This window comes from Macrobrachium rosenbergii, chromosome 31, assembly GCF_040412425.1.
Source record: "Macrobrachium rosenbergii isolate ZJJX-2024 chromosome 31, ASM4041242v1, whole genome shotgun sequence".
NCBI lineage: Eukaryota > Metazoa > Arthropoda > Malacostraca > Decapoda > Palaemonidae > Macrobrachium > Macrobrachium rosenbergii.
This window is the reverse complement of record NC_089771.1, coordinates 33,394,359-33,409,684: the sequence shown is the minus strand read 5'-3', so window position 1 is coordinate 33,409,684 and position 15,326 is coordinate 33,394,359. Positions and strand designations below refer to the sequence as shown.

Sequence of the window (15,326 nt, the reverse complement as noted above, 5' to 3'; positions counted from 1 at the left end):
AATTAAGATTAAAATAAGATTAATTTGCCTTCTACACTGATAAATATGAGATACGATTATCATACCCTCAATTCAAACGCCACTAAGCATGAGTTACGCTAAAAATCTATATTCTCCTTAACTCTATTAATGTTAGAATGTCAAATTTAACACATTTTAAAGTAATTAATACAAAATAAGATTAATTTGCCTTCTACACTGATAAATATAAATATGAGATACGATTATCACACCGTCAATTCAAACGTCACTAAGCATGAGTTACGCTAAAAATCTATATTCTCCTTAACTCTATTAATGTTAGAATGCCAAATTTAACATCTTTTTAAGTAATTAATGCAAAGTAAGATTTATTTGCCTTCTACACTGATAAATATGAGATACGATTATCATACCCTCAATTCAAACGCCACTAAGCATGAGTTCCGCCAAAAATCTATATTCTCCTTAACTCTATTAATGTTAGAATGCCAAATTTAACATCTTTTATCGCGAAATAAGATAAATTTACCGAACATATCGCCAAATACGAGAGACCCACCGGGTTTACCCTCGAAAAAAAAGAGAGAAAAAGAGTGAGAGAGAAGCAACACGCAAAGCCCCGAGTCAGGCTAGACTGATCCCTCGTCCCGCTCGGTGGAAACTCCATGAACTTTTCATGACTGTTCTCCTGCCTGTGTTATTAACATTTCCGCGCCATTAACTGCGTGTCTGCGTTCCCCCGCGGGGCCAGGAATCGAGTCTGTGAATTGGGAGACCGAGGCGGCGTCTCGTTATGGCGACCATTTTGTCACAGTACAGCACCACAGGCTTCTGTGAGTATGCCTTAGGCCTAGTTTGGGGGGGGGGGTTCGAAGCTTGAAAAGCTTCGTGTGTCGGTAAAGCTTAGGTCTCTGGGTAAGCTTGATTGTCTGGTAATCTAGATTTAAGCTGAGGAAATCCGTCAGAAAGCTGATTAGTAGGTCTGTTTGGTGTTAGAGGATAGGCCTAGGCTACTGGTTTGTAAGCTTTAAGCTTCGTGTTTTGGGAGAAGGTTAGGCCTGTGGGTAAGCTTAGTTTGCTTATTTATCTGATATTCTTTATATTTAAGCTTAGGGAACTTCTATTAAATTGACGAGTATTTTGGTATCAGCATAGGCCTAGTTTCTAAGCTTAAAGCTTCGTGTTTTGGTAGAAGGGTTAAAGCTTAGGCCTGTGGCTAAGCTTAGTCTGCTTCTTTTTACCCAGCATTCCTTATATTTAAGCTTAGGAGACTCCCTTCACAAATCTGTTTTAATATTAGAGCTTAGGCCTAGTTTCCAAGCTTGCGATCAGTATATGTTGGTAGAAGCTTAGGCCTATGGCTAAGCTTACTCTACTTATGTACCCAATAACCTTTATATTTAGGCCTAGAAAATCCCTCCTCACAAACCCGACAAGTATACGCTAAGCTAGTGCTAATTACTAGCAGGTCAGGATACAATAGGCCTATGCTGCCTTCGACGAGGTGGGCTAAAAAGCGAAGGAGTTTGGCCATTTTCCACCATTATCTTAGGCATGTCATTAGGGTAGTGATTTTGCAGGCAGGTATAGGCTGGGGTTAATTACTCGCCAAATTCGTTAATCAGATAGGCCTAGGATGGCTGTCTTTTCCATGTGCTCATAGGCCTACATACATTTAGTGGTGAGATTTTGCTTTATTACCGCAAGCACTCCCATGTGACATGTTTAGTGCGACCCCATTGGAATGAATGGTAAAATATGAGCAAAATATAATTAATAGGCCTATTTTATTAACTGAATTTAAGATCAATCTGAGTAGGCCTATGGTTTTCACATTAAGAATGCCAAGAGTTGAGAGCGCAGCATAAATCTCCAATATGAGACGTGGCGTTGAAGTAAAATAATAACCACCTTTTACCATTAATCGTTGATGTAGCGTAACTTGAGTGTGTTTTGTTTCTTCTACCTGACTTTTTAAGTTAGGCCTTACAGTGAGAAATGTGATTTGTTATTGTCATAACTGTATTTTAATTATTAAATTGCCTCGACCTTAATCAAGAGATACGCTTCTGAAGAAATTCGAGGCTCGTTCGTTTCACAGTTGTAAAAATGCGAACGAGCCAAGGTCGACAAGATGATATGCTCTATTGCCGTTTGTGTATGTTTTTGTTTAATTTTTTATTTTTTGTTTGTGTTTATGATATTAACCATCCTTTGTTTATGTTAATTTCAACCCTAAACGGCTGTTATTAAACACGGCAACTATTATAGCATAAACTGATAGTCGCCGAACCAGAGGAGGTCGTTAGTAATCTTCAGTCTTGCCCACCTAAACCTTCCCTTACCTAGGCAGTCGTGTCCTGCCTGAAAGAGGAGCCTAAAATTGCTCCCTTGTGGACCACGTCAACCTAACTCATACTTGAGTACCATGAATTGTTTGCATGATACAAGTACCATCTTGAAAGTGAATCGTAAACTTCATGTTCGTGTGATTAATTGATCAATTTTAATTATGTAACTGTTCTTTGAAAAGTGTTCTGTAACTTGACATTTTTTTGGGAACAGTAGCTGAGGTTTTTAAATTGTTGCAGAAGGCCTTCTGCAACAAATTTACATATGAACATCACATTTATAACTATATATATATGTATATTAGGTTTTGATAGTTATAAGTTCCTCGTTGCAGTACAAGCTTGACTCAACAGGAAACTCCCAGCAACCTGCTTTCTTGTGCCAGATTTCTAGGCAGCCTTGGAAGATGCCTTCCAGCATCCCAGGGACAATATTGATGATTATGCCACATCACCATTCAGTCTGATTTTCAGTGTGATCAGGCGAATGTTGATCACTCTGGGGTTTAGAATGACCCTGGTAGATTCTAGACCCCACACTACTTGTGAATTACGCATGAGGAGAAGCAAAGATAATTTCCAGTTATTGAAGGCACGTGTCCATAATGGCCGTTTCTTGGGAACTTGGAATTAAAGTGAGAAGTGAGTTAGCGATACTTCGAAATCTTTGGCATTGGTAAAATCTGTTGTCATCTTAGAGAAAAGAGCTGGATGAATTAGTTTGATAAAATGGCTTCTTACATTGATGGAAGACCAGTTATACTGCGTAGCCTACTGATAATCCAGGTTAAGGCACGAAATCTATTTGAAAGCCTTAAAAAGTTTGCTGATGATCCTACATACATGCAGCAGTTTATAGCAAGCCGTCGTCGGTTCTAACGCTTCAAAAGTCATCGTAATTTTCATAATGTGGAGGTCAGGAGTGAAGCAGCAAGCCTGTCATGAAAGTACTGAAGTGTTTAACAAATATTTGCTTTGGATGCTGTGGATGAAAATATTTAACGCCATTGAAGCAAGGTTGTTCTGGAAGCGTAGTCGCTAAATTACATGGTATTCAACATTTTATTATAAAGCAGGGATTGTGTTAATGATTTTGCTCGTGTAGGCCAAGAAAGTGTTTTAAGCACTTTTTAAGGCTAGGCTATGATGTTCGTTAAGATAGGTGTATTCAAATGCATATTCAACTTTGCAATATAACCTTATGATAGGTTGTTTGGAACGTAACCCCATCGTAACTTGGGGAGCATCTGTATTTAAGGTGAACCCAACCTGTTAGGCCAGAGTGTCTTCACCTCTATGTGAAAATCAGCAGGCGCACGATGGTGGTGTCCAAGAATGCATTTTCCTTTCAGAAATTGTGATGCAATCAGACTTACAGCTTTTCTGGCAAGGGGTCCAGCTTTACAGATTGGGCCAGAGCTCGTAAAGCCAGAGTCACTGACCAGTCCTGGGCATTGCAGAGAAACTTCTCTGACAGGTAATAAGAACAGGTATCTGGAGACACCAGACCACCTTTTACCCTTCTACCTGAGTGATGTCATCCACAAGTCCTCGGACACCATTTTTAATAGGACCTGTGGTGGCTGCTATGCAGGTTGCATAGTTGTCCAAGGTGCTCTTGGACATAAGCATTGAGCAGCCTCAAATGGCTCTCCTTCCCATCTCTTGCTGTTTTCTGCCCAGATCTTGCTAACATCTCGGACATGATGTTTGCCACTCAAGTTTTGGGCTTATTGTGTATCGAGCCAAGATTTTTTGTTTGGTTGCATTGGCAATGTCATTGCTAAGCCAAGCATACTGGTCACATCTTCAGTTGCCGTCCCTCCTTAATAGCTATTTTGCTTGAATTAAAACACTGCTTATATTTTCTCCAGTGACTTGAAATGCTTTAAAAATATTTGTATCATAACTATAAACCCTATATATTAATCACAGGTTGTTTCAGCCTGATATGACTCTTAGGTGTTCCAGCATGTTGCCTATGTTGGAATGAGTCCAAATTACTATTAGCATTAATACTTAGAATGACATATTACCAGGGAGGTGTCTATGTATTTAAATGCTTTAGGGATCGTCCTGTAATAATACTAATAAAAATAATCATGTTTCAGATAATGCTCCAGTAAGTAAGGGATTAATGGGCTGTATGTTCATGACATGTACAGCGTTAAACGTTCCCTTGTTTGCCCACTTGAGGAAGTATTTAATCTGCAAGCTTCCAGATGTCTTCTTGAAAGGCGAGGTGGGTACTTCTTGGGACACCCAGAATAAACTTGAGTTCAACAGTAATAAAATGTTTCTTCTTTGCCATATTTATAAACATTTTCAGTTGTCAGAATACTACAATATACCTAAATTGTTTTAAAGTGAAGTCCTGTTTCATTTAGATACAGTTATGTAAATAAGTTTTTTTTTTTTTAAATATTGATGTTATTGATACATGTTGTACAGTAGTGTAGTGTTTCATCCACTTGTGCACGCTTGTATTAAGTAATTCTTTTATGCTTGCTCCTAGTGATTATTAATTTTTTTTTTTTTTCATTAGAATGTATTCATAACAGTGACAGTTCATAGTTGTTCCTAAGGAGATACCATCGTCTTTTATGTGGGATACCTTTGGCAAAAACTGGTTGAGTCACAGAAGCTTGGTAATGTTGTTGGTAACTAGCAACCAATGTGGTTTGTGTGGGCCCCCTCCACCTAGGTGGCATCGTCATTTATCCAGCCACACTGCTGAGCAGAAATACCGAAGTTTGATCACCATGACTGCTGTTATTAAACCTTTGATGATTATGGCCCGTGTTTAGATTGTTTTCATAGTGATTGTAAAACTGATTAGTTTATTTGTCCTGGACATGAGTGTGTGCACACAATTCATGTGTGAGGTATCCATCGACTATCATTTTGTGTTCGTTGTGCAGAAGCCTGGAAAGTTTACCGTCTCTCAGCTGTGTAGAGTGTGATTCTTGTTTGGCTGCCCAATGAAAGAGATAGGTTTGTGGAGGAAAATGGTGAATAAATCAAGGATCAGTATCATCCCTTTCCTGTGCTGTGCCTGCCCCAATCCCCACTGATTCTACTGGGAGGGGTCCCTCTGGTCTGAGGATGGTACACCTAGACCAGATGACTTCACTGGCTCTCTTTCTGTGAATTGTGCTGAAGGTGAAATGCCTTCTGTAGGTATTAGAGGAAATACTTGCCATTATGTCTTTGTAGAACATTTGGCTCTGGCCAAAAGTTCCTCATGGTCCACTGATGGTGTTCCTTAGAGGGCAGCATTTGTGTCAGGACTAGATATTAACGTTACCTTCCAAGTTGGTCTTCCCTTCTTACAGGATTCCTTAGAGGGCAGCATTTGTATCAGGACTAGATATTAACGGTACCTTCCAAGTTGGTCTTCCCTTCTTACAGGATTAAGTAATTTTTCTACAGGAATGAGGTTACAAACACTACAGTCTTGCCCTGTCCTGGACATGACATATGCCAGTATGCAAAGGACGTTACAGGAACCATCTTTCCCAATGTAACATTTGTGATCAGGGACTTGATGTTTCCTGGTGAGAGATCAACATCAGTAATGATCTTAAGCAGATCCCTCCTACCCAAGGAGTGAGTCTCCATATAAAAGGAAGAAATTTTATGTGCGTTTTCTTTGATATACAAACCTGAACTGTTTGTGTCATGATCCCACCACTTACCAACCTCACAGTTGCCCTCTTCACTCGCTGTTAGTTAACCACGTTATTACCAAGTTTTACTGACCATATGAGCTTTTGCTGAAGGTATTTTATATAAAAGACATAGGGTTAGTAAACATATGAAAAACAAACTACCATAAAACTTATCAATTTTATTTAAATATAAGAACTTGTAAAATTTTTTAAGTGCCATCTTCCATCCCCTTATATTAACCATACGGTTATTTTCTTTCAGATTTGGCGAATAGCATCTGCAAAAATATCCTTTGTCGATACAAAGGATTTAGTTTGTGGGTCACTACTAATATACTACTTTAGGTAAGAATTGCAAGTTGCCTGCTTAAGTTTGTAAGGGGGTTTCAAAAATTTTAGTCAGTTGTTGTGAGGGTTTCTGAAAATGTGGTTAAACAATGTCCTGCCCACTCTTTTGTCCTCTTTCCTTGTACATTCCCATTTTGTTTAGGTCTTCATCTATGTCCTGTTTCTGTGGTGTCCTGAAACTAGTGGTTGTAGTCATGATGCAGCTTTCATATATATTGCTCCCTTTTTCTCATCATGCACCTAAGCAGCACGTTTCAGCAAACTTTATTTTGAATGTAGTCTTTCCCATTAATTGGAGCCATGAATAAAAGAATTTTGTATTCAGTTTTATTTAGAATCTCCTTCAGATTGTTTGTAAGTGTTCTGTTCTCACTCAGATGTCTAATTTTTTCTGGTGTGTTTTTTATGTATTTTTTATTTGCTAGCAGATTGTAATCACTTCCATTTCATCCATAATGATACAACTCGCCTTTTCTTACTACCGTCTCAGTACTGATTTGACATTCTGGTTTATTGCTATGATAACAGATCTGTATCAAGTTGATTAATATGTCAATAAATTTATAATAATAGAACCTAAGTACTTTTTTGAAGTGACATGTTGATTCCACCTATTGTCATTTTATTTTCCTCTTGCAGAGTGTTTGAGAGAAGGTATGGGTCAAGAAAATTTGCATCGTGTTTGGTGGCTTCACAAGTTCTCACAACAGTACTTGAAGTACTGACAATTTTGACCCTTCAGTGGTTAGCTATCGATCTTCACTCAGGAGGATTTTTGCCTCCAGGACCGTAAGTTTTGATTTATTTTTCGGGTAAATGTTTTGCTTCAAAATTGATGTGGTAGTTCTGTTTATTTTTTATCATGCGTATTGCTTTACTAACCATTTTTTTGTTGTTGTACTTCAGTAAAATTTGTATATCAAACATAAAATTGTATATCAACCATAGAGGTTTATCATGTAAGTTAATTTGAGTGAAGCCAGGAATCGTAACTTCTTGCATCTGAATTAAAAGCTAATTCACCTGTCAGTTTTTGTTGGTCAGTTTTAAATCACATGTTCAAGTTAAATAAAAGTTAGTTATTTTATAACATTAAAGTTCAAGACAAGTCATTAACAGTAGTATGTTGCCTCTTGGTATTTATTTCTTAATCATTTTTATCTCGCCATATTTCTAGTACAGTATATGATCTTCCCTAAGATGCAATTGTTAAGTATGTGTGACAGTCCATAAGGTTTGCATTGAAATATGTTATGCATCATTTAAGGTGCATATTGCTCGAAGCATTCTGTATTTGTTCCTACAGGAATACAGACCCTTGTTTTTAGTATAGGATCATTCCCAGTGCCATTTGGAAAACAGTTATTGAAAGCTTGTATTGGGTAGTTCATTAGTGGCAGAATATTTGAAGGCTGTTCTTAGGCAAAGTGTGGATGTGTGAACAGCCTGTGCCATGGGCAGAAATAAGTCTGTGCTTTACTGTATATTGCCTGTAATTGTGGATCCTTATTCTCTTTGTTTTGCATGGGCCTGAATGAAACCTCTGACGTGATCTGTGATGAATGATCTGGTTGGCCTCCTTTTTGTGGGCAAAGTATGGGATCAAGTGGAAAAAGGCACCCTGTTTACTAACTAGACTTTTGCAGAATGTGGAGTGAGGAAACAAGGCCAGATGATTCGGAAGTGATAGCCAGGGTGATTACTTTCACTGCTTTAAAGCTGTACCATACTGAATTGTGGATTGTATTGATCTGAATTATTGAACTTGTTTCCATGAATGCATACACCGTGTGAAAGTTTGACCAGACCCTCATTTTTATCAAGGAGCCACATCTGTTGTCAGTTTTTTAAATAGGCATAATTATTGTTATTGCTATTATTATTTCGGATAATATTCAAAACATTCATATACAACAGACCTAAAAGACTTGAGCTTGCAAAGTAAGCTTCCACAGAACAGTAAACAGCACTACCAGTTGTTATGTACCGAGCAGCACCATCAGAATGGGTATGCAAGCTTTAATTCTTAGAGTGCAGGCACTAAGGATACTAAAATGTTCCTTATTGAAATGAAGCTTATGGGAGATGAGTAAATGGTATATGGTTTTGTGAAAGTGTAAATCGTAAGTACTGTTATTTGGGAGAAGGAACTCACCATATTAACGTTTCCTGTCTGAGAAACAAAGGTCTTAGGAAGCTGTTGATGTCCAGAAAGATCATTCCATTGATGTTAGCACAAAAGATCTGATGCTTGTGGTAGTAACCCACATATGAAACAAAGACTTCACTTGCTTCACCCATTGTGCAGTCCGAGGCAGCCAACAGTACACTAGAGATAAAGACTAGGAATTGATTTTAAAACACACCAAATTTCACAGTGTTCATACTGAAACGACATGAACACCGTTGCCTTAACTTTGCAGGCATAGTGCCATTATTTACTTGAATATTGTTCTGTTTTCCTCATCACAAAAAGACATTCTCTCCTGCAGGAGCTTGCTGTGCTTGAAGATAGCTTTATGGGTTGTTTCTGAAAAATGTTGCCACTTTTTGAATAATCGTAATTTAAGAGTTGAACAGAACTTTTCAATGCTATTTAGCATGGGCTAAGCTTGTAGCTAATAGTGGTTTATATTTCAAGTCAAGCTGCTATTATCAGATTCTAATTTTCTTGCCGTCCATGCCTTGAGATGTTGCAAAAAGTTTATAGTTGCATTTTCTGTTTTGAGTATGTTGCCAGTTAGCTAAATAGTAGTGTCGGTGAAGTTGCCTGTAACCTTGATATTAAAACTAACTTTGCCTAATTTTCTTTCAGGTATGGTGTCATTTTCCCTTTGTTTGTTAATTATTTATTTGATATACCAAGAGTGGCACAAACAAGTGTCTTGGGAATCCCAATTACTGGAAAAACGTTGACTTACTTGCTGGGCCTTCAAGTGTGTTCCACTTCTCCGGCAACAGCAATATCAGCGTTTTGTGGCATAGTAAGTTTTTAAATTCTTTTGAATTTTTCTTTTTTTTAGTAACAACCAGTTGATACAGACGACTTGCATGCAGAATTATGTAATGATGATTGTTGTAAAATATAAGGAACATTAGACATAAATTGAAACCATTTATTAATATTAATAAAGTCATTCTAAGTAGACCACAGAGTTGAGATCAGACATTTGTCAGTCCTTTACATTACATTTCTTAATGTAAAGGACCTCAGGTTTGTATAGTTAGGAAAAATATGATTTACTTTAAAAAATTGTATTTTTCCTAAATATACAAACCGTCAGCCCTTTACTTTAGGAAATGTAATATAAAAGGACCACAGGTTTGTCTAGTTGGGAAAAATACACAATTTACTTTAAAAGTTTCTAGCCATTCCTTCTGGTCTTGTCTTACTCATGTATCATGAGGTACTGTTCCTCTCCCATCTCAAATCATCTTGAGCCTGTTTTACACCCATTGGATATCACATCTCCAGCACTTTTATTAGTAAATGGAATCTTTACAATATACCCCAGTCATGAAACCCACCATTTTGTAGTCTCCATTTTCTTTGTAAGCAACCATGTCTCTGCTGCACAGAGTTTTGCCATCCTTCGAGGCGTGTAATAAAATTTTGTTTAACCGTTAGTCGCTTAATATCTTTCAACTTCTGCAAATCAACCTTGCAATCCAGTTGGTCTCATGATCTTCATCCCCCACGACCTGCCCTTCCTATGCAGCATGTATTACTTACCTTCTCTCTTCACCGATTTCCGTTCTCATACACTTTTGGCATTGAAAATCCATTACCTCATTAATATTTTGCAATCCCAAGCATCTCGTATGATGCCATATGATTTATTCAAAGCTGCTTATGGTACTCCATTCACTCGTACACCAACCACATGGCCTCTGTTCCATAGGGGATGTCTGACTTTGTACCTCGTGTGACACATTTTAAAGCATTTTTGTACCCCAGTTGCATTGCTGTCTGATGTTTTCATTTCATCCCTTTGCTTTCTTTCTTCCTTGCTATGTAATGTACTTTAAACTTGCTCCACTTTCATTTCTCCCAGCAGAGATAAAACTTTAGGCAAGCTCCACGAGTTTAAAAATTAAGTGGTTTTCTTAAACTATGTGATGGAGTAATGAAATGTGGCCACTTTAAAAAAGTAATTTTTGCTTTGCAATTTCACTTGTCACTTTTCTGAGTGGCATTTTTCCTTTCCATTATGAGTCACCAAGAGCTGGGTTTTGCTTGCATTGATTTTCAGTTCCTTCTCCACAACACACTTGACTTTTAAATACTTTTTAGCCTCCTTCTTCTTATTCTTCTGTTTACACTTGTTTTAACATCAATTATGCTATTTTTCACTGAACTTCCTGTTTTAATATTTTTCTCCTTGCCTGTGTAAAGGCTGCCAGGGATTGAACAGTCTTTTCATAGGCAAGCAAAAAAAAAAAAATTAAAATTAGAATAGGTTTTGGGAAGATAGCTTAGTACTAGGGTAATTTTAAATTTGAGAAATTAAATTAAAATGGAGTCATAATTTCTCAAAAGATGCTAGAGTAAGGTGAAAGTTAATGATTTTATCACTGAAAATGATAGCTCTTTGGGCTTCTACTCTGAATTTTACATAGACTGTATTGCACTGTATAGGTTTTGATTTCAAGGTTGAGAAGTATTTCAGACCATTTTGCTATTGGTTGAGTTGCACCATGTTATTGTTTACAACTTTTATGTTAATGAGTATTGCATACTTTCAATCTTAGCTTTACAATGTTGTTGTTCAGATAGATCGTTTCTTCGTATCATTCACAGTTGTTGGTGCAGTTTTGTATTGTGATTCATTGGCACTGTGTAACTAATCACTGTAATTATGCTTATTTGAGTATCCTTACACCTGTACTTTCAGGTTGCAGGATTTTTTTACCGTTACAACGTGCTTTGGGTGCAGCAAGTCCCCTGGGTTCCGGGTTGGTTAGCAAGGGGCGCAAAAGCCACCCTTGCTCGCCTCCTAGCATCACCGCCGCCACCTGAAGGCCCTGCCGGTGCTACCTTGGAACTTCAGCGGCAGGAGCAAATAGAGGTTTGGGAACAGCAGATAATGATCAACCGAGCTCGTGAGATGAGAAATAGACCTGGGGTGAGTACGACTTTTGAGTCTGTATTTGTTAGAAAAAGAAACTGGAGGGTTCTAGAAAGGATGCTCAGTAAAGTTAAACAGCTTTTAGTTTTATTTTTCTCTTGGAACCAGTAAGAGGGATAATTATTTGTACTATAATTCTATAGAAGTGTTGTCTTTTTACAGGCAAATGGTGCTGTTCCTCACTATAGAAGCATTGTCTCTTTACAGGCAAATGGTGCTGTTCCTCACTTCATACCAGACATAATGGGTAGACGACAAAACAACCCAGGTATTGTATAAAATGCAAAATGTAAAATTGAGGCAAAATCTGTAATTGAAGTTACTTTATTTCAGTCATATGGAATACTGGCATGAGAATTTTCGCACTGAAAATGAACCTGGTCAATCTTTTTTCAAGGTCATCCCCCACCACCACCGACTGAAGAACAAGTCCAAACCCTGGTCGAAATGGGCTTTGATCGTCAGAGAGTGATAAATGCACTTCAGACTTGTAATAACGATGTCAACACAGCAACACATTTACTATTACAGGAGTCATGATAGTTATAATCAGGTAGTATATTTATTTATAAATTTGTGATGGGTCCAGAGTAGATGGCCTTCGTGCATTTAGATTATTTTGTAAGTCTCTTGAAAGACAGCTGGTTTTTATTAACGCGTAGAAGTTATGTTGCGAGACATTATTTTCTACCGGAAGAAAGACTGTTCTACTAAAGATGTGTTATTAGAAAGATTATAATCTTTCTAATCATATCTCTCGAAAAATTATTCATTCCTACAAGTGATGTTCGCACATTGAAATTTTCTCGAATTAGGATTTTTTTTTTTTTTTTTTACAATCTTTTAAAAAATCGTTACATACATTCTATATGGTTGGGAATACATCAGAGTGAATGCCAGGTTAGAATACATAACATTCCCATTATCAAAGCCAAATCTAAATTAGTGTAAAGCAGTACACTCTCTATGCATACAAATTACGTTGAATTGTTCATTTTCCTAACTTTAAAAATAAGTAAGCTGTCCTAGAAATATGATTTTACTCTTAACAGTATGCAAGGTATTTTGTACCGTATGTACAGTAGTGGGTGGGTATATTTGAGTAATCTGGTCATAATGGGCAAGGAAATTGCCTAAGTAGGTTGCAACCTTTCTCTGATCCAAGATGTAAGTTGCTGTCAGCAGCACTTGTTGCTGTTCCAGGTGTACAGTTAAGCTACCATTTTTTTTTTTTTTTACACGGGTAGTATGCAGACTTTCAGCCGTATGAAAGAATAGCGATTCATTTGGTCAACCCAAAATGTTTTAAAAAATAGAAAAAACCTCAAATTTAGTCTTGTTACGGGATCTGTACCCTTCCCCTCCCCATATTGGGGTGTTAAACCCAAGTCATATTAGTACTGTAGTTTATGTTTATACATATTTTTGCAAAAATTCTGTAACTCCGTGCTTATCTATTTGTATGTACAGTTTATGTGTATATGCACACATACAGATACACTTTTTCATACATAAACACTACTGTATACACGAATATTTATATACTATAAATTTTATATATGTATACATACACTTGAATAAAATATTTATTAAATTCAGTCGGCTGTGAAGATTTTGCCTGTCATTAGTTTTAAAATTTACAAATAGGTTCCTAAGTATTGGACACAAATCAGGGAACTACATGTATGAATACAGTAATGGGTCTTTATTTCTGCACCATCTTTTATAGTACATTTGAAAAATATACGTGGAATGGTTGTGTGTCAATTGCAGAAAATTGTGAAACATAGCAGCCTAATTAATACTAACAAATGATATCAATCTTCTGAACATTTAACCTCAACAGATTTACCATTTAAGGAATATTTTGAGGGGGGATTGTTAGCATTATATAAGATTGTTTCTGTGGAGAGAGAGATTACTAACCAGTTATTAAAAACATCTCACAGAGGTAGGCACTGTTGCCCTTGGCAAGACAGACACAAGAGATGAAGCTTTCGTCTAGTAAAGACATTTACTGCAATGAGAAGTTCAGCCAAGTAGACCTTGACAAGACATGGTATAGGTATAGTACTCGAGTAAACAACACTCACTGGCTTGCATTTAGCATAAAAACAATTTTTTTGTTTCATAAAATTACTAAAATGTAAAATAACAGAAATGAAACATGTTACTGCAACACAAATCATCATGAAACTGTGAAAATGAGAAATCCTAACTGAATTTTACATTGAATGAACAAATTACTCAGTAGCAACAGTTTTGAAAAGTTTCTTCATACAAAACTGCTACACACGTAAGTATGCAAAAAGGAGACTTGGGAAACGAAAAATTACAGAAAATTAGAAATTAAAATTCAAAATAAACAAATACTTTAAATTCATGTGGAGTTGACAATGAAAGTAATACTTTGTACTTTGATGTTTCACTTTATATGGAGTTGACAATGAAAGCTGGCTCCCAATACTGTATACACAAAAAGCACAATTACCTGATGTCAAACAAAGAAATTCAACTGAAATGACCTCACAAAAGAAAACTCAACTAAGTATTCCTGGAAAAGTGATAATATTGACCCTTTGTCACACAAACCAGTGTGGAGTAAAAGGGCCATCGTGCACATCTGAGCATGTTCAATAGGGTTCTGTTAGTCATGGATGGTGCAAGCCTGTCACTGGGTAATTCTTCATCCACAGAAATAAGGCAATTTATGATTTGAGTTTGTGAGGAAACTACAGTAATGTAAGAAAATGCACAAGAATATAGAGCAAAATATAATGAAAATGTGAGGACCAGAAAGGAACTAACTCTGGTGATTCCTAGAGGTAATCTTTCGTAAGGTGGCTTGATTGTTGGGACCATGGTCTGCATTATCACAAGTCTAGTAATCTCCCAATTTTTCATTCTTCCAAAACCCTTACAATCCAACTATTCAGCCTTTTTTTTTAGTCCCTTTTAAAGTATTAGAAGTGTTCAACATCACCTCCAAAGAAGGCTGAATTACTGACAATTTTTTTTTTACCTCAAGTTTGTTTCCATGCTGCTAAGTGAGTGGTAGAGTAAGAGAAAGTACATAGCATCAAGTAACCATACCTACATGTATACATAATTCATCTATTACAAAATTGCTCATAAAAATTATATACTGTAAAGAAATTGGAATTGAAATAGATGGTAATCAGAATTAAAGAAAATACTTGCATGCACTCTGACCAAGAGACTGGCAGTAAGTGTATTTAAAAATTGTATTCAAAAGACAAAATTGAAACCATCAATCATGCTTCACTTAACTAATAACTTAATGTTTATATGGTTTAGTTTTGCAATTTTTACTTATACCTTGTCATTACAATACCAGGACATTTTAAAGTCCATCAATCACTAAGCTTGCTAGGGTGAGCCATGTAAAAATAAACAGCAGAGCCAGATCCATTGGGCCATTTGTCCCCCTTAACATTCATCACTTGTTTATGGTTTTTGAAGACGTCATTTAAATGCATATAGGCACCCAGACAAGTTTTTGATCGGTCTGTGTTCCAGAATATATTTTCAAGCAGTTTTATTAACTACTTTTACTTTTCCCTTTAACTGTTTTAGTTTACAGGATTGCATTTTCTCAGATCTTCATTTTCACACTAGCAAATTTGATGAACTGACATTTCAAAAACTCCAGTTCTTAGGACCTAAACCTATCCCCTTGGCCTGGGAATGGAGTTTGGAATTGAGAACTATTTCTAGTTTAGCTTTCCATACAGTCCTATCACAAAGGTAGCTTGAGCTCAATTGTTCTACAAAGTGGTGGTTGGTTTAAGATTAATCGAGTAAAGTGACTGCAGACCTAACGC

The 15,326-nt window shown here is 36.8% G+C and overlaps 1 protein-coding gene across 1 annotated transcript; it reads left to right on the top strand.

Annotated features, from left to right (window-relative positions):
* Positions 1 to 562: 562 nt before the first annotated feature.
* LOC136855528 (ubiquitin-associated domain-containing protein 2-like) lies at positions 563 to 13,079 on the top strand. Its single transcript, XM_067132650.1, has 8 exons — positions 563 to 815; positions 4,445 to 4,575; positions 6,267 to 6,349; positions 6,992 to 7,141; positions 9,168 to 9,336; positions 11,248 to 11,478; positions 11,689 to 11,749; positions 11,879 to 13,079. The coding sequence occupies exons 1-8, from the start codon at positions 776 to 778 to the stop codon at positions 12,019 to 12,021; spliced, it is 1,008 nt and encodes a 335-aa protein (XP_066988751.1). The 5' UTR covers positions 563 to 775; the 3' UTR covers positions 12,022 to 13,079.
* Positions 13,080 to 15,326: the final 2,247 nt, after the last annotated feature.

Excerpts from the sequence above, each read along its gene's own strand:
- LOC136855528 (XM_067132650.1), top strand. The coding sequence starts at position 776 with ATGGCGACCATTTTGTCACAGTACAGCACCACAGGCTTCT. Across the intron at positions 4,576-6,266 it reads ATGTCTTCTTGAAAGGCGAG|ATTTGGCGAATAGCATCTGC; the intron begins GTGGGTACTTCT and ends ATTTTCTTTCAG. Across the intron at positions 7,142-9,167 it reads GGATTTTTGCCTCCAGGACC|GTATGGTGTCATTTTCCCTT; the intron begins GTAAGTTTTGAT and ends ATTTTCTTTCAG.